The following is a 22,803-nucleotide window of genomic DNA, read 5'->3' as shown; positions in this document are numbered from 1 at the left end:
ATTGGTTCTGCCCTTGGAGATGCTGGCAGGGCTGGTCTTCTCACAGGGCACCCCATCCATCTCAAAATGACAGAGCACAGGGCATCGCTGCCTGAAGGCGGCTCAGCAGGGCAGCTGCTCCCATGAAGCAGTGGGCATTGGAGACAGGGGCCTTCTCCAGGAAGGAAACGTGGCAGAAATGAAAGCCCTGGGCCACAGATTAGGCAACACTTGGCATCAAATATTATCTTTAAAATCCCTATAATTCCCTCCCAAAAGGAAACAGAAATGGAAAAAGAAATAAGAAAGGGAGACTAAGAAAGAGAGGAAGGGAGGAAGGGAGGGAGGGAGGGAGGAAGGAAGTCTGGTTTACAATTCTAGTTTGGGGTAGAAACTGCAGTTTGTAGTTATGAAACTCCAAACAGATATGAATCTGAGGCTCAGTCCCAGGCTCATTTTCAAATCCCAGTTTCGGGGGACAGGATGCTCGGGTGGGAGCCAGCCCTAAAAGCCTTCCACGGAAAGCGTGTGGTTGAGCGCGTAGGTATCGCTATCCTCTTCCTCCAAAAGCAGCTTGTCGATGGTCAGGGAACTGATGGCTCTCCTGGGGTCTTCCACGTCCTGAAGGACTGGCTCCGGGATAGAGATAGGGAGCTGGACAAACTGGGGCCCCGGCAGGGCTGGGGCTGGAGGCTGGTACTGCAGGGTGGGGGTGGGCAGCGTGGACAGGGGCTGAGGCCACGGGAAATAGGTGAGAGGTGCCTGGTGCTCTGGGCCCTCCAGCTGGGGTCCCACTGTGGGTGTGGCAGCACTTCTCGTCTGTGATGGGGGAGACACTGGTTGGTTAGCAGCCCTGGCGTATATCCACTGCCCACCCTGGTCCTCATGGGGATCTCTGTTTCCCTCACCTCAGCCCTCTCCTGCCGTCTCACTCCAGAGGGCTCCGTCTCTCCCTGCTCAAAGTCTTCCCCAAGGGAGAAGCCAGACACACTTCCGCACCCCTTACCCTGTCACTCACTAGCTATATGTCCTTGCCCATGCTACTTCCCCATCTGAAGCGTCTGTAAAATAGATTACACAAAGGACTGACATCATAGGGCTGAGCGAATTAGAGATGCTTTTCCAGATTTCACTGAATATAAAATGCAACCCGACTTCAGAGATATTAAAATATGTGTGAGGAGCGGGGAGCTGTGCATCTTAAAATCAATGAAAACACAGCATGTTAAACAACAAGCCCATCACACAGCATAGCAGCTGTATCCCAAAGCAGCCACTGCTGTGCCCAGACACAGAGACTGTCCAGGCTCCACACAGCAGCTTTGGCATTTTAAGGACCCCTTGGACTCAGCTCCACTAGCCTCCCACTACCTCACCCTCCGCTGCCTCTTAGCTGCGCCCCGTGTGGCCATCCCAGGGACCTCCAAAGGTCAGGGCCGGTCTCCCAGGTCCCCTGTAAACAACATCTTTCACCTGCACAGCAGCTGCCCTACGAATCCCAGCTCAAGCCTGCAAAGCCAGGGCCTGGATTCTTACTGTCTTCCACTGTTGAGGCAGCAGGTGGGGGAGGAAGGTCTTTGCATGGAAAGATGTGTGTGTGAGAGGCCAAAACCTCCCCCTACCACACTCCCTTCTCTGTCATAGCTCCTCCAGTTGCCACTGTGTCTTGGGAGCAAACTATTAGAGTCATTCAGGGAAGAGCTTATTTTAATCTCCTGGGACCATGCTGCAATGCAGATTCTGGTACAGGAGGTCTGGTCAGGCCTGGATACTGCGTGTCTAATTGGATCCCAGGTGACGCCAGTGCAGCTAGGCCAGGGACCACAGTTTGAGTAGCAAGGCTTTAGGATGTTTTTCTATAGAATGATGGAGCTGGAAAGGGTCTCAGAGGACTTCCAGCCTCCCAACAAAGCCTTGTTATTTCTAGTATTTCAAAAATCCAAACAGTAATCCTACAGTTTTGAGTCATAAACCTGCGCAGGTCAACTGCTACTGCAGGTTTCTTGACTCAGGGATAGAATCACATCAACCTGTCATCATAACAGGTCCTATCTCCTGCTGATCTGGAGTGCTGATTGGCAGCTCTAACCAGCTTTGATGAGTTAATTTACAAAATGGCAAAACAAATAAATTATTTCTTAATAAATAGAGTTTGTTTGTTACACAGAACCTTTCAAAGCAAGAGGTGAGATTGATGAAAGGATAAATAATGAAAGGAATGCTTGGTCCTGAAAGGGTTGGGAAACCATTGTGTCTACCACTCCCCACCTCCATCCCAGGCCTCTGATATGGAAATGAGCTGCCTGGGAGAGGTGCTGAATTAACTCCTTCCCATCCACCATCATTCAGGCCCCACAACTGGTTTGCTGAGTAGCCAGGTGGGCACGGAGTGGGAGGGCTCCTGCAGCCTGTGCCTGGACGGTGCTTGAGGGGCAGGAGCATCAGGGTGACACGGGACCTTGAGGTAAACAGAGGGGGTTTGGGGCACCAAAGCAAGTTCCATCATCAAGGGTGGGTTCTGCAGTGACTCATGAGGCCCACAGTTTTCCTTGGACTGGAGCTGGATGTAGCTGTAACCACAGGTCTTTTCTCCTCTGAACACTTGGAGGATTCCCATTCCTTTGGTCAAACAGGCATCATTCACATAAAACTGTTTCTCTTCCTTCCTCCGTTCCTGGGGGAGCAAGCACTTCCTTTCCTATCCGGCACTTGAAGACGGCCCTTGGTTAGTATTGTTGGCCAACTTGGCGACAATCATAATAACTAGCATCTATCGGGTGCTTTCTGTATGCTAGGAACTATGCTGAGCCCAGGAAGTGTTCTAAGCCCTCTACGTGCATCATGTCATTGATCCTGACATCAATCCATTTTACAGATGAGGACACTGAGACTCAGAGCATTAAGTCACCAAGCTCCAGATCACATAGCTAGTGAGTGAAGGGGCAGAGATTTGAACCCAGGCAATCTGACACTAGAGGCGGAACTCAAAAAATTACCCTGCAGGTGGGTCTGACTCCATCAAAAGTGCAGTTTTCTGAAAAATTGTGTCACCTGTTGCTCAGCCTAAAAATGTTCTAGTAGCTCCCATTATTGGGTGAACAATCACCCCCTAAATAATCTGAGTAGGAAGGAGAGGCTGGCTCTGGCAAGAGACCCCACACAAGTATCACCATTCAGTAAAAATTTAGACTCATCACCAAGACTCACTGCATATGGGGCAGCAGCGGAGACTTAGGACAGAGAGGCAGGAGGACGTGCCAACCCCGAGGAGCACAGAGCATGACAAAGGAGGCCATAAGCCTTTTCTAGAAAAGATATTTGAAGTCATTGGGAATGAAAGTAGGCCTTCCTGGAGGATGGGGTGGGCTTAGATGATGGGATTATCCTGGGAATCAACAGCAAGGAAGATCAGGGGTCTGGAAGTCAGCCCCGGTTCTAAAAGGGTGCCCTCGGCATGGCTGGGTATAGAAAGGCCTTTGTGTGACGTACCGTGACGTTGGTGATGAGCGGCTGGGAGGCGTAGGTCAGCACCGAGGAGGGTCCCACAACCGTGTAGCTGGGGCACACGGGCTGCACATACATGTCAGCTGAGTAGGGGCAGCTGACGGCCTCGTGGGACACGTACTCCGTATAGGGTGTCCATGGGGCCAGGGGCTGGAGGGTGGCCGGGGCGGGCTGGGAGAGCCAGCCGGCACACAGGGCCCCCTCCTCCGTCACTGTGGAAGCAGAGACCTCCATGTCGAGGCAGGAAGGACCTGTGGGAAGGAGGAAGTTACAGAGCTGCAGGTGTCACCCAGATGAGGGGCCGGGAGGAGGCCCGGGCTGTGGGGAGCGCTTACCTACTGTGGTGTAGGTCGCCAGGGGCTGATGGGGCAGCACCACCTAGAGGGGAGAAGGAAGACCGGGATCAGGGTTCAGCCATCTCCCGCTGGCCCTCTGCAGGGAGCTCGCCCAGAGGGCCCCAGGGCAGGAGAGTATCGGGTGGGGCGCAAGAAGCTCCCTTGTTGGAACTAAGCCCCACATCCCAACCATCACCACCTATACTTTCGAGGTATCGGTGTTCCCGTTTAGCAAGAAGGCTGTGCACTGAGGGAACTGGCTTCATCAACGTCCCAGGGGGAGCCCTCAACTCACACCAGGACGTGTGAGACACTTGCTGTTCAGGGGACCAAGCCAGCCAGCCCATATTCCTCATCCCACTTTAAGGCACTTCTTCCTGGGCACGTTCTCCGGCAGCCACACCAGGGCAACGTGCAGCCTCCGTGCCCTCGAGGAGTATCCCGTGGAGCGGGACATACACCGCCACCTGACCACCCCCAGCCCCCTACACACACACACACACACACACACACACACACACACACACACACTCTGGCCACAGCGGCCCCCTCACCGCGGTCGGTGCCACCGGCGGCCCGCTGCTGGCGTGGCCACGTTTCCTCCGCAGCAGCTCCTTCACTGGCTCCTTCACCCGCACGCCCTGGTACGGCCGGGGTGGGGCCGGGGCTTGCTCTGGAGCTGTGGCTGTGAAGAGAGCATCACTGGTACTCGTCTCCCTTCGCAGACAGGCCCCACCCCAACGTGCCCCCTCTCCTCGAGGGTCTGCCTGCTCACCAAAGTTGTGCCTGAACGTGCAGGACCACACGAGACTTCCCAGGGTGTTCCTCCCGCTATTATCACTCCTCCTGCCCCAAACCTTCTACGGCTGCCCTGCACCCAGAGGATTAAGGCCCGAGCACCACAGGGCGATCTCAACCCATTTTCCCAACTTCTTTGTTACACTAACCACTGTGGAAAGCCTGACTCCAGCCAGAAGGTCTACCAAGACTCCTCTCCACCTCCCTTGAATGTCTCCCCTCCTCGTCTCTACTTGCAGTTTCCCATGGTCAGGATTCCCTCTCACTTTTCTCGACCTCTGGATTCTTCCTGACCCAAGACTACGACTGCAAGCCTCCTAGCTGACCACAGAGCCCACAGAATTTGCTTCATCCTACAACCTCTTCAACACTTCCAGGCAGGTTAGTATTCATCACAGGGGGCAGCAGAGGACGGCATAAGAGCAGGGACTCTGAGTCAGATGCCTCAAAACCTGCCCCTGCCACTTTCTAGCTGTGTGATCCTGGGCGAGTTACTAAACCTCTCTGTGCCTCTTAACCTGCAGTTTCTTATCAAAGGAGTGTCGTAAGGAGTCACTGACATAGTAAATGGGAAGCATAATACATGCTAAGTATAAAATCAGGTGCAGAGTAAGCATTCAATAAATTTGTAGTCTGCTATGTAATAATTAGTAATCCTTTTGGGGGTAAATTTCTTATGCCCCTAGCTAGATTATAAACTTCTCATGGTGAAATATTATACCTTATTTCTCTATATCATCCCAAGTAGCATGTCCATAATAAGCTCAGTAAGTTATTTGTTGATTAATTGGTTGGATGATTATTGAAAATGTGCTGTCGTTCATCTTCCCTTCACCTCTCCTGGAACTTTAGAATGGGCTGCAGTGAATGCTTCCCAGGTTCTCTGTGTCTCCCAGGACAAATACCCAATGGTGATCCACGTGCCCTGGGGCCAGAGAGTATCCAGCCTTGCCTCTGAGAGAAGGTTCCATCTGCCTTTTGCCATCAATGCCAGGAAACCAAAGCACCATGAGCTGGAACACAGGGCTCTCCCTGGCAGGAGAAGAAGTCCAAAGCAGCCATGGCTGGGCAGTGACAATCTGCCCTCCCAGATGGCCCACAGCCGGAGGCCTTGGGCCCTTGGAGGGCAGGCCTGGGTCAGCCAAGAAAGGCAAGTAGCACTGGGCCTTACGACTCACATGGGAGTCCATTATCATCCACTGATAAGGGCCCAGGGACCTGGGCTCTGAATCAAAGGCCCGGAAGCCTGGGTATCTATTAAAGCCGGATCTGCAGTGCTGCCCTAACCAAACTTTGCTCAGTAAATACCCACCTGATAAGACCCCAAGCCTGACCAGCACCAGACCTCCATCCATGCTCCAGGCACACACATGGCCTGGCCTGGAAGCCCAGGCAGAGAAGCAGGGGGAAGAGAGAAGGGTTGTCCAAGAGCCCCAGGAACACATGAGAGTCAGAGAACCCCAGACTCGGATGCATTTATGGGGGCTTCCTAACCTGGCCAAGTAGCAGAAGCGACCAGGGAGTGATGCAAAATACAGATACCCAGGCCCCGCTCCTGGAGTGTCTGATTCCAGGGGTCTGATGTGGACTTACGAATCTATATTTATAAAAATCCCTCAGGTGATTCTGAAGCTCTGCTGGGATTAGAACCACTGCTAATGCATCCCTGATCTCCCTCTAACATCCCAAGAGGAGATTAAACATCCTCTTTCTAACTTCTCCTGTCATAACAAGGGATCTCTACTGGTATTCATTCATTCTTTCAAATATCGATTGGCACTAGGAATACAGCATTGAGCAAGATAGATGTGGCCACTGCCCGCACGCATCTTGCAGTCTAGTGGGACAGGCAAGCAATAAAACAGTTACAACGTGTGAAATTCAGGCTGAAGCAGGAGTGTACAGCAAAGAGAGCCAGACTGGTACCTGCACCCTGGGACCACCTGTGCACCATCATCTTTGTTTAAACAGCAGTGACAATGGACTTAAGAGCTCAAGGTACCTGGGCTGTCAGTTTCTGGTGGAAAGGTCTCAGTTGATTTATTTTACATCCCTAAGCCTCAGTTTCCTCATCTGTAAAATAGGGATAATAGTTCCCGTCTCAGACGGTTCTGGTGAGGATTAACTGAAATAACACACGGGAAGCTCCCAAATCCATGTCCAGCATGCGGTCGATGTTCAACACACGTTATTTTCCTTCCCTTTCCTCCACCCATGTTTACCTTCCTCTGGAGAGTGCAAATGTCAGAAAGCTCTTCCTCCTACTGGACCTGCCCCATGGTGACAAGCACCATTTTTCCTGGCATTACCTTCTAATGAAACTCACAATTCATAATCCATTTACAGCTTTCTCATCTACAGAATGAGGATCATAATGGTATATACCCAGTGAGATAATTTGAGAATTACATGTAAATGCTTAGAATAGAGCTTACACTGAGGAAGCATTGAAAAAATGTGAGCTAATATCATCATTAGTATTAGTAGTAGTATCCCTTCCCAGCATCTGAAGACAGACCCCCAGGTCCCCTCTAGAGTCTGAACGAACATTCCATTCTTTCAGCTATTTCTTAACGACATGTTTTGAATCCCTCTAACCTTCCTTCCGGCTGCTTCACTCCTCCACAAGTTCATTTGCCACTTCCTCTTATGATGGGTGATGCCCAGGGGTGACCAGAGACCCCAGGTATGGCCTGACATGGCAGAGAACAAGGGCCTCCCGCACTCTGTTCACTCATTCTCAGGGTCACCCACAACTACACCAGCTTTTGTTCACACCCGTATCACTCAACCTACACTTGTCTCCGGTTGGGTTTCCAGCTATTCTTAGGCATAAAGTGCAGCCTGAGGCCTTGTGCATTTGGGAGAAACTCAAGGGACAGGGTTATTTGGGGGTCTGAGAATGGTGATCACACTCTTAATTCAGTTGGGGGACAAGAAAGGCTCCATCACACATGCACACCTCTCAGACCAGATCAAAGACAGGTATACGGCTCATGCCCCTCTGATCTACATGTACACTTCTGGGGAAGGGCCCAGAGGACTTCCAATCCCACTCCCCCCTGGGAAGTGGACACATGGACCACTTGGCTGCAAAGGGGACAGCTGGGCACTTCCAGCTTCTTGGCAAGTGAGAGCTTCCTGCCTCCTGTTGTTCTTGAATCAATGAACAAAGAAGGCTTGGGGAGGTGCTGTGAGCAGAGGTCATCACCCTCTGATGTCTGGACTCCCTTGGAACCCACAGTGTCAACAGGTGTGCCCTGGAACAACCACCACATGGAGAACAGTTTCAAAGTCCCCACCTCTTCCTATTGCAGTCATGAAACTCCTACAGCTCCCAAGGACCTCCTGACTGCCCACCCAGGAGTCCCCAGCCAGCTGCCAAGGAATCCTGTGACTGCTGCCAGGTGAGTAGGCAAGAGTGAGGGCACTTCTGATAGTGTCTTTGCAAAGTGCCCATGAAATATCAAAATCTGAAGCCTCAAGACAATTTCCACAGGACCCCAACGGCCAAGTGTATTTGCAAGGTGAAAACTTGCCGTTGGTGCCTTTCACACCAACCTTTGTGAAGCAGCAATAAACATTTCTAATTCCACAGTAAACACTGGACTCCCTACTGCTGCTAGCATGAGACATGAGCCCACAAATACAAATTTGGAAGAGGAAAAGAAGTTTGTCTGCAGTCATGATTGCTTTGCCTTGGGTCTTCTGGATCCCTGAATAAAACAACTAAACTAAAATATTTAAAAGAAAAATTTAAGATTATTAAAATAATTTCTTCAAATAATAATACTAAATAAAAGAAGAGCCAAGGAAAATAAAACAGGAGATCAAAATAGTAATACACAAGCAGAGAAAGATGAAAGTCCAATTTCCCAAAGTAGAGTTGACCAGAGATTTTCATAGCACCGGTTGAATTGCAGCTCCATGCAGCACGCTTTCAAAGCCTGAAGCTTTCTCACAATTTATCCTGTGGTTTGAAGGCCCTTTAAGTCCCCTGTGGGCATCCAAGTGTCCAGCACTGAGAAAAATCTTTCCACTTAAACGCAAGCCTCTTGACCCTCTTTGGGAATCTCCTTTTTCAGTCTGAGAAGTTCAGCCACATTACCTTTCCACCACGGCAAGTCAGTCACCAATGTTGTTTGGGAAAAAAAAACAACAACACTCATTTACAGAAAAACCTATGAATTTGGCCCCAGTGAGGGCTTCCCTTTTCCAAAATGAGCAACGAAAAAATCTGAAAGTATAAAAAGTCAGCAGAGGCTATTTCAGTTCCCCCTGCCGCATACCCGGACATGCTTCACATCACAAAAATAAGAGCCCTGCAGCTGCTGTCCCACTGGAAGGCACAGACCGTGACAGATTCAAGCCGGAGGGTCACCTGAGACAGCACTCTGGCTGCATGTGGGCACTGCGCTTGCTTTGCACCAAGCTTCGGGAACATAGGATTCTACAGATTTAAATAAACATGGCCCTCGGTCCTTTGATGAGGTATACTAAACATCACCAAGGAAATATGCAAAACTGCCAGCACTTGTTTATTTAATGACCCCATGCAAACCATGTTCACACCACAGTGAGAAAGCTAGGCTAAGGAGGTAGGTCCTAGTGGAGCCAACACCCAGCCATCTCCTCAGGGCAGCTTTAAGAGAGCCCTCTTCAGGCAGGCAGTACCTAGAACAGCCTCCGATATATTCTTGAAAAAATACTCTTCTCCCAGCCATTGTCCTGTTACAGATTTCCCATGAGCCACCAGGGCCAGGCAGTGAGGTGGACACCAGTCAGGATTGCTGCTCTTAAGTTTAGAATCTAAGGTGGGATCCATGGTAAGCCTACATTTCCATCATCAGGGAACCAGGAAGTGGAACCCATCCCACCCATCTTGACAACCTAGCTCATTGAAGGCGCTTCCCATTTACAACTGACTAGTTGAAACTTGAGGATGCAGCCACATGGGGCCATTTTGAAAGACAAAGCTTTCCTAGCCCAGAAGGACACATAACACATTATTGATCAGTCCAAATAACCACAGTACATATGATTCACTTTTGCTGCTGAACCTTCAGTAGTATTTTAAAAAATAAAAAAGACCCGCTAAGGAGAAATACAATAATATTCTCGTTACTTAGAGCAAAACCAAAAACAAATAATTGAACAATAGGAATTCAAGCCTAGGGCTAACAAACTTGTCCTAGCTTCTAACTGAAAACAAAGTCACAAAAGTTGCTGACACTTTTCACTTTAATGTAAACAAGTTTGCTTGTGTTCTTGACCTAAGACAGATGAGGACTCCCAGGAAAGTTTAGCTCCTTTCAGCTGAAGGATTATCCATATCCTTAATTGAAACACTACAGCAAGTGTTCTTGGTGAAGGTCTGAGTCAAAGTTTTAAAATTTGTTCTTTGCATTCATGGACAATGGCTGATTTTTTTCCAAACAGGAAGAAAGAACTTGGGCTTTGGCCAAAGATTGGACTTGACATGCTACAGAAAGGCTTTCCCACCCAATTTACACTAGATTGTAGTTTACTTTTTTTTTAATGTAGGCCAACGAAGAAATCCCATATACATGTAAATTTAGGTTTTCTATTCACTAATGTTTGAACTGAGAAGGACCCTGTAGCCAGGAAATATTAAAGTGTCACTCACATATTCTAGCAATCTGCATAACAGGGAAGAGGAGAAATAGATAGATGGACAAAAAGGGTGGCTTTAAAGGTATACAGAAGATATAGGAAAGTGGAACCTCAACTGAATTAGGATTTGATGTTGCTTGAAGGCTACTGGTCAGCCAATCAAGAGTAAGCCTTGACAACTTCATGTGTAGACTAGGATGTCTCCATCAGGAGATCTCAAAGATGGCGGCTGAGCCCATGTTCTCTGGCCTGGTCACAGAAAGGAAGGGAACAGTCGGCATTCCCCTCCCTGTGTCCCCATTCTAAGAGGCATATCCCCATCAGCCCCCACAGAGCTCACTGATCAACCATAGGCAGGTCGCTGGGAAAGCTAAACGAGGGCCACAGTCACTTAGGACTTCCCCAGACCTGGCCAGGTCAAAAGGACCTAAAGGGAACACCCTGATAAACAGGAGCCAGGGGAAGTGCCTAAGGTACATCTGGGGGGACTGCAGAGCGTTGTTCAGTCTTAGAACCACAGAACTCCAGAGGGGTCTAGAGGCTGAGTAATCCCTATTTAAAGGAAGCCACAGCCGGCATGGAATGAACAGCTAGTGTGATAACACTCCTCCCAAATTATGTTAGGCTTAAGTAGAGCGCCCGTTTACCCACCAGACTCCTACCTGAGTGTCCCACTCTGCAGCTCAATATTACCTGGATTGTCCCAAAAGTTTTGGATGTCCCACCCCATGACCTTGGGTAGACTCGGCCACAAGGCCTCTAGTGCCAGAGCCTTCAGACTTTTCCCTCACAGGCACTGCTGCTAAGGTGTCCCTCCCCCAGAGCCCTCAGCACCCCTCACACCACACATCCATCCTCCCTCCAACCCTCCCATAGAACAAAGGGAGCACGGAAGGCTCTTGGATTCTGCTCCCTCCTCCCAGAGACAGTGTCAGTGTGAGGCCCCTTTTCTGTGGAGACGCAGGTATGTTGAATGCATGATTGCCAAAGGTCTGTGTGATTCCTGGCCATGATCTTAACTCCCAGGAACTCAGAAATCAGCACGCTCACCTTTGCATGATGTCCTGTGGCTCACAGAGAATTTGACACAAATGATTTCACGTGAAGACTCACCACAACTTCTGAAATAGGCAGGGGAGGTCTTCTTCTCACCCTCCTTTTCACTGATGAGGAAAGTGATGCTCAGAGATTTTAAGTGATTTGCCTGAGGACTGTGCTTGTAGACAGCAGGGTCGTCAACTAAACCCAGGACCTCTGATTCCAAGTGCAGTCCTCTTTTGCCTCACATCCTGCCTCCTGCCGCGGTAAATTCCATTTATTTCTCTAGGGGACACTGGCGGTGGGCCACTGAATGGTCCCCTGCTCAGTTCTAACCCTCTTCCCTCCAGGCTGGGAGTCTGGGCTCGCACCGCCCTGATCCAGTCTCCCTTGACTGCCAATTCCCGCAAGAGAGGGCGTCTCCCAGCCGAGGAGGGAGAGAGAAGTCCATGAGAAGCTTACCAGCAGTCTGCTCACATGAGGGGTGGCGAGAACTGAGAGACCCACACAATTCCCCGCAAAGTTTTATTTTTGGTATTTTTCGACTGAAATGACAGCGGATAGGTCCACCTGAGAAACCAGCTGCATCTGCCCGCCTTTTACAGAAACTGGGGTCACCAGAGCAGAAAGAGCTCCCGTCTCAGACACCATGTCTCAGGGTGGAGTCAACAGTAGGAGACCCCTGGCAGTGCATTCTGTGAACAGAGCGGAGGAAACCATACCCCTGCCATCATGGAGCTTACTGTCTAGTCTAGGAGGGAATATAGATTTAATCAAATAATTGCACAAGCAAACCTTGAATTACAAACGGTGACAGAGCTGCATCTGCCTCATAATTGAATTATTATTGTTTGATTGAATAATAGTAACCTAATTAGGTTTTTAATAATAAAAACCTAAATTTACATGTATATGGGATTTCTTTGTTGGCCGACAATGAAAAAAAAGTAAACTACAATCTAGTGTAAATTGGGTGGGAAAGCCTTTTTGTAGCATGTCAAGTCCAAGCCTCACTTGATTCAGTTGGGCTTGAATGAGCAGCAAGCTAGGGGCCCCAGCCTCCAGGGGCTGTATAAAGAGAAGAGTGCATGAGGCTCGACTGTTCTGTCTCCAGTGCAGGGAGATGGCTCTGGGGTCAGGCTCAGCCCACACCATGAATAGAAGCCTTGCCCAAGATGTAACAAAGGAGCCCCAGATGTTCAGGATCCTTCCTCAGCCTAGGGACCCTGGATAAACCCCAAAGATGTTTCACTTATCCTATCTTGGCTGATTAGCCCACTAGTGGAAGAAGACCAGTCCTAGGAATTCAGATTCCAAGATGGAAAGCAGCTGGCTTCAGAAGTTCTAGGCTGAGTCTCAAATCTAACTTTCTGAGATTCATAATTGCAGGGACTTTTGCGTCAGGCTACAATTACTCTCAGTGAAGTCAGAGACCACCTCCTTCTAATGGTGCATTTATTTTAATTAGGAAGGGAAGAAGCATCTAATGCAACCCTAAAATCCTTGGCATTGAAAAGCGGTGTGGCGTTGTTTGGAACCGAAGCAGATCTAGTTTGGAAAGCCTACTACATAGCTTATCACTATGTGACCCTTGGCAACTAATTTAGCTTGTGTGTGCCTCAGTTTCTCCATTTGTTAAATGAGAATAATGATCTCCATCTCATGGGGTTATCATGAGGATTGTATGAAATTAACCAAAAACACCTAGCATGTAATAGGTTTTCAAGAGATGGCTGTTTCTCCTTTGTTCTCAGCCAAAAATCTGTGGTCTATCACTCATCAGAGAAGTAGCCTTGGTACAGTGACCCTAACTTGCCCTCATCCTGCTGCATCCTGATACTGAATGTCTCTATCCTCAATATACCCAGGGTCTTCTTCCTCCAACAAAGCCTGTCTGCCTTCCTTGTATTCCTGGAAGTCATCCCTCAGGTATGTGGGCCTTTGTCCCCAGCAGCAGGATGGCCCTGTTTAGGGAGGCCAGTGATGCCGCAGAGAGACTGGTCGAAGACCTCACATGCAAACAGAGCAAGCCTGGAGAGGAGACATCAAAATCCTGGCACTGACCTATCGTGAAGATACCATGAGGTAAGCAGAAGGACTTTTTTCTTCCAAAGCCACCAGAGGATTCGCTTTGTGGCAGATTTGACTTTTTAAAGGACAACTCCAGGAAGGAGTGCCTTGGAGATTTTTGAGTGGCAGACAGAGTAAGATGTCACCCCTCAAGGAACCTGTATGTATCTCCAAAAGGACAGGGACGCAGCCATGACTGAGGCCATAGTCATGGATACATCTTCAAAGGACTAGAAACCTAGGAGCACATATCACATACAGGATGCAAACATGGCAGTGTATGAGGGAGGGCTCTTCAGTGGACAGAGAGGGAAGTTTTATCAGCTATAGAGCAAGACAGACTTCTGGCTGACATATTGGGTATTGCCTCAGCTTTATCTAGAGCAACAGGGATCAAAATGGGGGAAGAAGGGACCCACACTGAGAGCACGAGACCACATCAGGGAGTGAACCAACCCAGGGTTCCCACCCAAATTCTACAGAAAGGCAGCACCAGAATGAGGAGATGGAGCAGAGGAGACAGATACATCTTCCCTCTTTAGACTAAGACACAAAGCCTAAATCTATAATTGCCAGTATGATCGAGAACAGGAAAAACCTGTGGTTAGGAACTGAGGACATTCAGTTGTTTGTTCCTTGATTTAAGCAATATCCAGTTTAGGATTTCCAAAACCAAAGACTCTTATAAAATAAATAGGGCTTCCCTGGTGGCGCAGTGGTTGAGAATCTGCCTGCTAATGCAGGGGACACAGGTTTGAGCCCTGGTCTGAGACGATCCCACATGCCGCGGAGCAACTAGGCCCGTGAGCCACAACTACTGAGCCTGCGCGTCTGGAGCCTGTGCTCCGCAACAAGAGAGGCCGCGATAGTGAGAGGCCCGCGCACCTCGATGAAGAGTGGCCCCCGCTCGCCGCAACCAGAGGAAGCCCTCGCACAGAAACGAAGACCCAACACAGCCAAAAAATAAAAATAAATAAATAAATAATTTTTTAAAAATAAATAAATAAATAAATAAAATTTTCCTGAGACCCTCAGGTAGGGACCACTTCCTTGGAGGAAGGACTCTTCAGACCCAGCATCAGCTATGTATTTGGGGTCAGACCCAACTGCCCAAGACTCAAGGCTCATGGTGGCCTGGGTACAGCCTACGTGAGTGAAGGCAGCCCTAATAATTGATTCATGATGTGAGATGTAATTGCCAGTCAAAAGGAGCTTTTTTGTTAAGTCTCTGGTTTACTAACCAATGACCTTATGATGTGGGGGAAATCCCTTGTGAAGGACACTGAAGAACTTAGAACAGCAAGCCTAGGAAAGACGTCACTAGGTCAATCTTTGAGGAATGTACCCCCTTCCTTATTCACAAGATACCTATGTAGACTGAAAACACGACTTTCACAGTCTCAAAGCTTCATGGAAACCAATACAACATGCTTCACAGTGACTCATTTTTCTCTAGGAGTGAGATCCTTACCCTGGAAGTATTTAAACCAAGGATCTGTGACCAGGTATTAGAGTTCTTGCTAAGGAGTAGAGGACTGGTCCAGGTCAGGATTGTCAGGCTGTAATCAAAAACTCTGGAATAGAGTAAACGTGCCTATAAAGGGAATTTTTTGCCAAGAAAGGGAAGGAAGCAGAGGCGTCTGGGGGTGATTGAGCAATCAGAGCTCCAAGAGCCTCCCAGAAGTGCTCCATTTTTACTTTTGTATCAGAGGTCTCCCGTAGATTTGGTTTGAATAAAGGGGTTTGTGACAAAAATGTTTTAGACACCAGCCTAGATAGATAGAGTTGGATTTTCTTCCCAATGATAATATTTTACATCCTAAGATGCCTCTTCCTTCCCCAGAGTCTAAGCAAGAAGGCTGATTACCATTTATTCTTGAGGATCCACATCCGAAGCCATATATATGCTCCATGACACCTTCCCTGATTCCATTTTCCTCTCCCTCCTGATGAAGGGATTTACTTCATTGGTTGATTTCCCTAGCTGGAAATAACTCCATTATTGGATGGATGCATGGTTGCATGGGATGATAAAGGGATGGTTGATTTTCCTTCTATACCTTTCTTTCCTGAGTTGGTGTTGCTTTCATCCAGCATTAAAACTTGTTTCTATCTTCAACTCTCTTGCCTCCCTTTTTCCTTTCTTTTCTGTCTTCCCAGCATTTCTCAGTCCTGGAAGGTTATAGCAATCTTTGTACTCCTCTTCCAATTAAATTTATGATTCTTTCTAGAGAATTAATAAGTAATTCATCTTTCTTAAGTGTGGTCAAATCCTTTTTGGTCCCAACACCTGGTCTGAGTTTGACTCTGGTTTGTAATTCTTTGGCTACCTGCTCTTCCCAGAAAGTGATACTAATGAAACCATTACTAAGAAAAGGAGGCAGCACATTGCTGTTTCAGTTTTCAGTATCATTTGTTCTATTTTTTGCATACTTCAAGCTAGATTACAGCACCTCAAGTCCAATCTTGTGAATTTAAAAAACAAACACAAGTTTGCCAGTCAATACAAGCCTTCCACCATCCCACCTTATGAGGCTGGTAGGAAACTGTGGTCCAAGTTCCAAGTTTGGTCACAGGATGGCCAGCTTAACCATCCGTGTAAGCCCTGATGACTAACCCCACCATGAGTTATAAGACTGGAAATATGCATCCTGCTATTTCACAAGAAAGGCGGAACTCAGAGGCCATACAAACTGTAATCTAGGCTTAGCTGCATAAACTTTGTCCTCAGAGGTAGAGTGAGCGAGAACAGGAACATAATAATAGTAACTAATAGCTATTGAGTGTTGACTTAATGCCAAGCACAGTAGTAAACACTTACCACAACCCTATGAAGAACTGCACTCCCCTTGTACATACAAGGAAATGGCAGCAAAGCGAGCTAAAGGAATTTGCCGGCTTCATACAACCAGTGAGGCATAAATCTAGGATTCAAACTCAGATCTGCCTGCCCCAGAGGCTGAGCTTTAAACCGCTGAAGGGAGAGAAATAACAGAGCTGTCACTCTCTAATTCAAAATAATCCCCTCTACCTTGCTTTCCACACCTCACTTACACACACACACACACACACACACACAACGTGAAGGGAGAGCCTGAGTCTTCCAAACTCTAGACAGTTCAAAATGAAGGAAGTGCTGAGAAGGCAAAAGCCTTGGCTCCCAGCACAGGCTGCCACACAGGGCTCCCAAGAAAACAGACAGGCTATGTTATTTTGGGGCAATTCTAGGTCCTTCCCTCCCCTTTGAACCCTCCATTTCAGCTAAAGTATCTGCAAAGAGCCCAATGAAGGAGGTATAGCAGGAAAGCAAAAACTTCATTTCCTTCAATAAGCAAGCTGAAACACGCGCACCGAAAATGTTTCCAAAGTATGAACAGACATCTGCCAGCTGGGGTACTTCATTTTGTCATTGGTCCTTTATCTAACATGGAAGGCCTGTGCTTCTACCAAGAGCATCTCCTAAGCCCTGTGAGTGAGACGGGCACCATGGTAGAGAGACAGGACAGCTTAGTAAGACAGCACTCAGGGTGAGTTACTAACCTCATCTTTAAGCTTCAGTTTTCTCATCTATGAAACAGAGCTTAAAACAGAATCTACCTCATGAATTTTTATGAGGATTAAATGAGATAATACATTCAAAGTGTGGCAAAGACTGGCGGTTGCCACACCCAACATCTGCCCCCTCCTTCCTTACTGTCAACCCCGACATTTTGGAAGGTTGGCAATGCGCCCCGCTAAACAATTACACTATTCTCCCTTGCAGACAGGAGTGGCCATTCGATGTCAGCAGAAGTTGTGTGTTGGTGGGGAGACGCCATGATAGAGAAGCATGATTTTTTTGCCTTTCCCTTTTCTTCTTCTTCATTGTCTGAAACACAGATGTGACGGTTGGAGCTACAGTGCAACTATGAAGCAAACTTGAGGACAAAGGCCACATGCCAAGGACCTCAGGCCAGAAAGACAGAAGTAGCCTGAGACACTGTTGGTGCTTAGAGCCTCCATACAGCCCCTGCAGACTACTATGGACTTTTTTGTGTGAGAGAAAGTATACCACTGTCTTATTTATTTAAATCCATGTATTTTCTGGTCTCTTCAATAACCACCAAATGCAATCCAAACTGATCCAACAGAACATCTGGAATACTGCATGGCACCGGGGAAGCACTCAACAGCCCAGAGCTGATATTTATCCCTATGAAAAGGATTGAACATGTTCTGCTCATAGTGGTGCAATGTCCAAAAGTATATTATAAGCCATCAATTTCAGCCTCCAGGTCAACAGTTCTCAGCTCTACTGCACATTAGAATCACCTGGGATGCATTTGAAAATATGTATTTATTTTTTATAAGCACTCATGAAGACTCAGCAACTCGAGGTGGAAAAGGATTTCAGTCAAGTCCAGTCTCCTTGTCCTCAGCCAGGAAAACAGAAGTCCCATTTTACAGCTGGAGCACTTGAGACCCACAGTGGTTAGGTGGCTTGCCTAAGGCCCCACACCTAATTACCCAGAGGTTGGAAAGTAGAATCCATGTTTCCTGCCTGCAAGAGTAACGCTTTGTCTGAGCATCACACAACCAGGACAAGAGGGCTTCAGAGGAAGCCTCTCCATCCCAGGCAGGCCCACTCTTATCAGGCAGTTTCTCTACAAAAATGAGAAAGCCACAAAGTTACTAAGTATTTCATAAAGCTGAAAAATATGTTAATGATCATAATCAATTAGCCAACCCTGGTTTCTTTGGCTCAAAGTGAGAAATTGGTGGACATCTTCACTTAGTGGGAAACAAGCCACTTTAGAAAGAAGTCAGAAGGACAAAAACCTAGTATCTTTACTTTGTAATGAGAAAGTTTAAAAACAAAAATTTACAGCACTTCTAAGTGAATTAAATGTCCAGATATTTAGCTAATAAGTGTGGACAACCCTGGTCCTTTTTTGTTCCTCACAACAGAACAGATTTGCAGCTTTGAATCAGAAGAGAGCTTTCAAAACCTCTGACTCATAAACTTTGGGGCTGTAGAGGGGGACAAGGTTGGTTTTTCATTTAGTTAATATAGGGAGAAATAAAGTGTCCACCTTGAAAACCATCAGCTCTTTTACCGATTAATCTGTGTGCTTAGTAGATGTGTGTCACTTATTTCACCTCCCCCTGTGCACGTGAATTCATGAATATCTTTTGGATCTTAATTGTCCTTATCAACAAGAACCACTGCATCAATAGATAAACTTGGTAAGAAGTAAAGGTGTTTATTAGGCTTATTAAGTAAGCAAAGGTTATAACACAGACTAGAAATATTAGAAGCAGTCCACAGACCGAAATTACTTCTTGTTGTAAGTTCATCTGAATTTATGCAGGAGATAGAGTTCAAAAAATTATATGTATATTACAAGGTTTTCTTATCTTTAACTGAACTTTTAACTGTCCTCAAAAAGTTGGCTATTTAGTGGAAGCTTGGAGAAAGTATAGAGTTCTATGTCAATGAGAATTTTGAGACCTTAATTTATCTATTTGGTGAACCTCTGCCCGGTTCAAGCTGTCTGAAAGTAAACGTTCATGCCATAATAATTTGATAATAAGTATTTCCTGTTCTTAAGATGCCTCCTTGAGCACTACAGCAAAGAAACACCAAGACCAAGTCTATGGGGCATCAAGACAAGCAGTCAATTCAAAGAAAATCAGTCAAGCAGGACTTCTGTTATCATGTAGATCTTTCTCTAACGTAAATAACAATAAAAAGCAGTTGTTCAATTCATTCATTTTCTAACAAGTGGTGTTGAGTTTATTATACACAGTTCCATTGCTTTTAAGGAAGAAGTCAACCAAGTCAAATTTCGGCATTGTGTAAGTCATGTAATCGGTTGACTGCAAGCTTTGTCTCCCATTGGTGCTGGCATTGTGCAAGCCCATGATACCCGGTAACTTAGGGAAATAAACATCCTAAGTACTACCCAAATCATCTTAAACCAGAGGTCGGCAAACGTTGTCTGTAAAGGGCCAGATAGTCATATTGTTTGCAGGCCATATGGTCTCTGTGGCACCTACTCAACTCTTCCATTGTAGCAGAAGCAGCCCTAGACGATATGTAAATGAATAGACATGGCCGTGTCCCAGTGAATTTTCATTTATGAAAACAGGCGGTGGGACTGATTTGGCACTCAGGCCATATTTGGCAGACCTCTGATTTAGACCCTTGGAAAACTGCATGTAAGGTCCTATCGTTCAAAAATATTTTGATGTGCCTTTTTAACTATGCTAATCAAAGTCCGGGAAATGATTAGAGAAGATGTGGCACAGCCCTAATCACTCGAGATGGGCCCACAAAAGGTGTCCCAGGAGGGAAGGTGCCCTCTTACCACTGTCATTAATTCTCAGGAGACATGATGACACTTTCCCTATCCTCTACTTAGTTCTGACAAAAACCTTGTAAGGCAGGCATTAGAACCCCCATTTTCCAGATTTGTAAGAATGCGAAAAGGTTAAATAACTAAGCGGCAGAGCCAACTTTCAAACCCAGGCCTGTCTCACCCCAACGTGCCTGCTATTTCTACGGCACCCTTACTAGTTGGCCTTAACAAGGGCTTCTTGCTGGGGTGGATGTCAGTTCTTCACATCCGCGCGGCACCTGCTGGACCAAGTGCAGAACCTGGGGGGGGGGGCAGGGGGGAGGCGCCGGGGTCGGGGTGGGGAGGTGTGGTGGCAGTGGGTGGATCTGCAGGGAGCATGACTTCTTTGTCCAACTGGCCGGTCAAGCAAATCTCAAATTCATGATTGTGACTTGAAGATTTCTACCTCTGTGTGCCCACAGTTCTGAGCTGATCTGAACCAAAGCCCATGTTCACATTTAGTCCACAAACAGGGGTCACGGGCCAGGTAGGGAGGATGCAACATCTACAAAGTGAATGTTTTCTTAACCCTTTCCAGAACCCCATAGTACAGTCATTTCAGCTCAGGCCTCAAGGGTGTTTTCTGAAAAAAGAAAGTGCCTTTTCAGCACTCTTGGTGCCTGATTTCAAATTCTGACCTTCCATCAGGTGATTCTAAGTGGGCTGACAACGCTGCCCTGTTTTACTGGTTTTCCCACAGGGTTTAGTCACCCACGTGCCCTCAGTGCCTTAGACAAGGGCCTCACTTAGGGTAAGGGGATGGGCCCAGTGCCCAGGGCCTTTCCTAATTTCCTTTAAGGTGCCAAAGAGCAATTAAAAAGAATTTTGATTATGTGCATCTGAACAGGTAGAATCGTTCACCCCAGTTTTTCCACTGACGAATTTACAACGTGGTCTCCCTGGGGATGGAGTTTTGCTGCACCTGACTGACCTCCAGGGAGTGAGCAGGAAACGTGCCTCTAGCATCCCCTTTAAAAAAAAATTGTTAATCTCTTAGGTGGAGCTAAAGAAGAAAAAATGCAGTGTGTAACAAAGAGGGGGAAATATGGCAGCTCATGAGCTCAGGGAAGCAACCCATATCTCAGGCACTGAAGCAGAACCAGAGCAATCAACATCATCTCAGTGGCATCTCATCTTACTAAGGGTATCTCTGTGGAATGGGTATCATTTTTACCCCATTTTACATATAAGAAACCTGAGGATTAAAAAAAGAAGAAAGTGACTTTCTCTGAGTAGGTAGGAATAAAGGCAGAAGTCCCTCCAGGGGCTCACATAAAATCCACAGATCGAGCTCTAAGTGTCGGGGTCGGGGCATATGGACCCTCAGCAGCTCCCAGTAGGGACATTAATGCCCACCAACCACCATTAATGCACTCCCACAGGGCCGGCTGCCTTTGCCCCCGCAGGGGAGGGTCTTGCTCTATCCTGCTCCTGGGAGCGGCGGCCACCACCCATACTAGAATATCCCTAGTTACCTTGGAAGGATTCCATAACTCTCAAATGCAAATTAGAATTCACTTCTTTCATTGAAGAAAAAAATTGCATCTTGCCAACATCGAACAATGATGAGACTTCACAATCTGAGAAATTTTGAAATCATTCCTTCACATTACACATTAACAAGCTCAGCTGAAGAGAATTTACACAAGAAATAAAGGAAACAATGAACTGCTGATAAGTGACTGTAAGTTATGACTTAATCAATGATGGTATATTTTCAGAACTGTAAGGTCTCCATTAGAATATCTTTTGTAAAATAAATAAACACTCCCAAATGTATCTTTCTCTGTAAATCTAGTTTCTCTTATATTAAGTTTGCTTGAGGTAGGGTGTACCTGAATTCATTAAAAGGCATTTTAAAGACCTAAGCACCTTTGAAAAGACAGAGAAACTTTTTGGCACTACTTCTTTCTTGAGGAAGTACAGAACTGAGCCCCAGGAAGGTTCAACTCTCATGAGGCCATTGAGTTGACTCTTTTTCTGAGAAAGGAATGCTGTTGATAATCTCTGTGTGATTTCAATTATTAATAACACGAGTCTCTGTTCAGTCCCACATATGGAAAATAAAGTTCACAGATGTTCCATCCAACTCCAGGGATAAACATCAAGGTTAGAGGTAAACCCGCGCCCTGTTGCGCGGGGACACAGGAGCCTTGCCACAAGAGGGGAAGAAGAATGACAGGAGAAAGACAGCAAAGCAGGTGAGGACAGGCTTGACAAGCCAAGTTTCCACATCATCCCGATGCAGTCACAGAGACACATCGTGCCTTTGGCAGAAAGCTCAGTAACTCAAAGAGAAACAGGCCCACGGAACTGAACCACAGGCTGAAGAGTAGCTGTTTATAAAAGTAAAGGCACTCTGGTAAAGAGCTGCACGCTTCCCCCTCCAAATTGTGTTTTGTGAATCATCAGCTGCCCTTTCTTCACCACAGTGATTCATGCGGGCAGCGGAGACAGGATGAGCCGTCCCACCTTGGAACACTAGTTCGTTCCCCTCCAGCCTGGAAAATCAGCATCACCTCTGACAGGTTGGTTTCTCCACCCGGCTGCATCTCTTCCACCTCGCCCCTCCTGCTCCCCTGGCTGGGGACCGGGACCCCGCTGCCGGTACCCGCCCCCCAACCCCGCACCTCCCCGGCTCCCGGATGCCTGGCGAAGCCCAGGCCCTCCCTCGCTGACTCGGCTCCGACAGCCACGGCCAAACCACTTACGTTTTTGCCAGAGCATGGCCTGCGACAGGATGTTGCCTTTTCTCTTTGAAGCAGACAGTTTGGCTTCTTTAATGTGAGACCCGGGTGTGCTTGCCTCCAGTCGAGCCACCGCCTGCTCGAGGCTGTTTCCTCGGCTTTTAAAGGCCCGAGTTCCCGCGGCGGGGGCACAGCGTCATCACATCCTCCCACCCCGGGCGCCGCCGCCGCCCCTCTTCTCCAGCGGGGCGCCCGTCTCCCCCCTGCGCGCGCTCACGGGCCCCCCGGCGGCCCACCCCGCCATGCCCGCGGCCAGCCGGCTGGATCTGCACACCCAGGCGGCCCAGGAGGCCGTGGGCCGCGGGACGCAACCCCACG

The 22,803-nt window shown here is 47.6% G+C and overlaps 1 protein-coding gene across 1 annotated transcript; it reads right to left on the bottom strand.

Annotated features, from left to right (window-relative positions):
• Positions 1-349: 349 nt before the first annotated feature.
• POU2AF1 (POU class 2 homeobox associating factor 1) lies at positions 350-22,484 on the bottom strand. The gene is made up of 5 exons (XM_057553686.1): positions 22,450-22,484; positions 4,373-4,503; positions 3,819-3,861; positions 3,469-3,734; positions 350-798 (listed from the first exon to the last, which is right to left on the bottom strand). The coding sequence occupies exons 1-5, from the start codon at positions 22,463-22,465 to the stop codon at positions 484-486; spliced, it is 771 nt and encodes a 256-aa protein (XP_057409669.1). The 5' UTR covers positions 22,466-22,484; the 3' UTR covers positions 350-483.
• Between the last annotated feature and the right edge of the window lie 319 nt (positions 22,485-22,803).

The sequence above is a fragment of the Balaenoptera acutorostrata genome, chromosome 9, assembly GCF_949987535.1.
Source record: "Balaenoptera acutorostrata chromosome 9, mBalAcu1.1, whole genome shotgun sequence".
Classification (NCBI taxonomy): Eukaryota; Metazoa; Chordata; class Mammalia; order Artiodactyla; family Balaenopteridae; genus Balaenoptera; species Balaenoptera acutorostrata.
Note: the sequence above shows the minus strand (reverse complement) of the source record. Positions and strands in the feature narration are given on the sequence as shown.

Excerpts from the sequence above, each read along its gene's own strand:
- POU2AF1 (XM_057553686.1), bottom strand. Across the intron at positions 3,862-4,372 it reads CGCCGGTGGCACCGACCGCG|GTGGTGCTGCCCCATCAGCC; the intron begins GTGAGGGGGCCG and ends TCTCCCCTCTAG. Across the intron at positions 3,735-3,818 it reads GGCGACCTACACCACAGTAG|GTCCTTCCTGCCTCGACATG; the intron begins GTAAGCGCTCCC and ends TCCTTCCCACAG.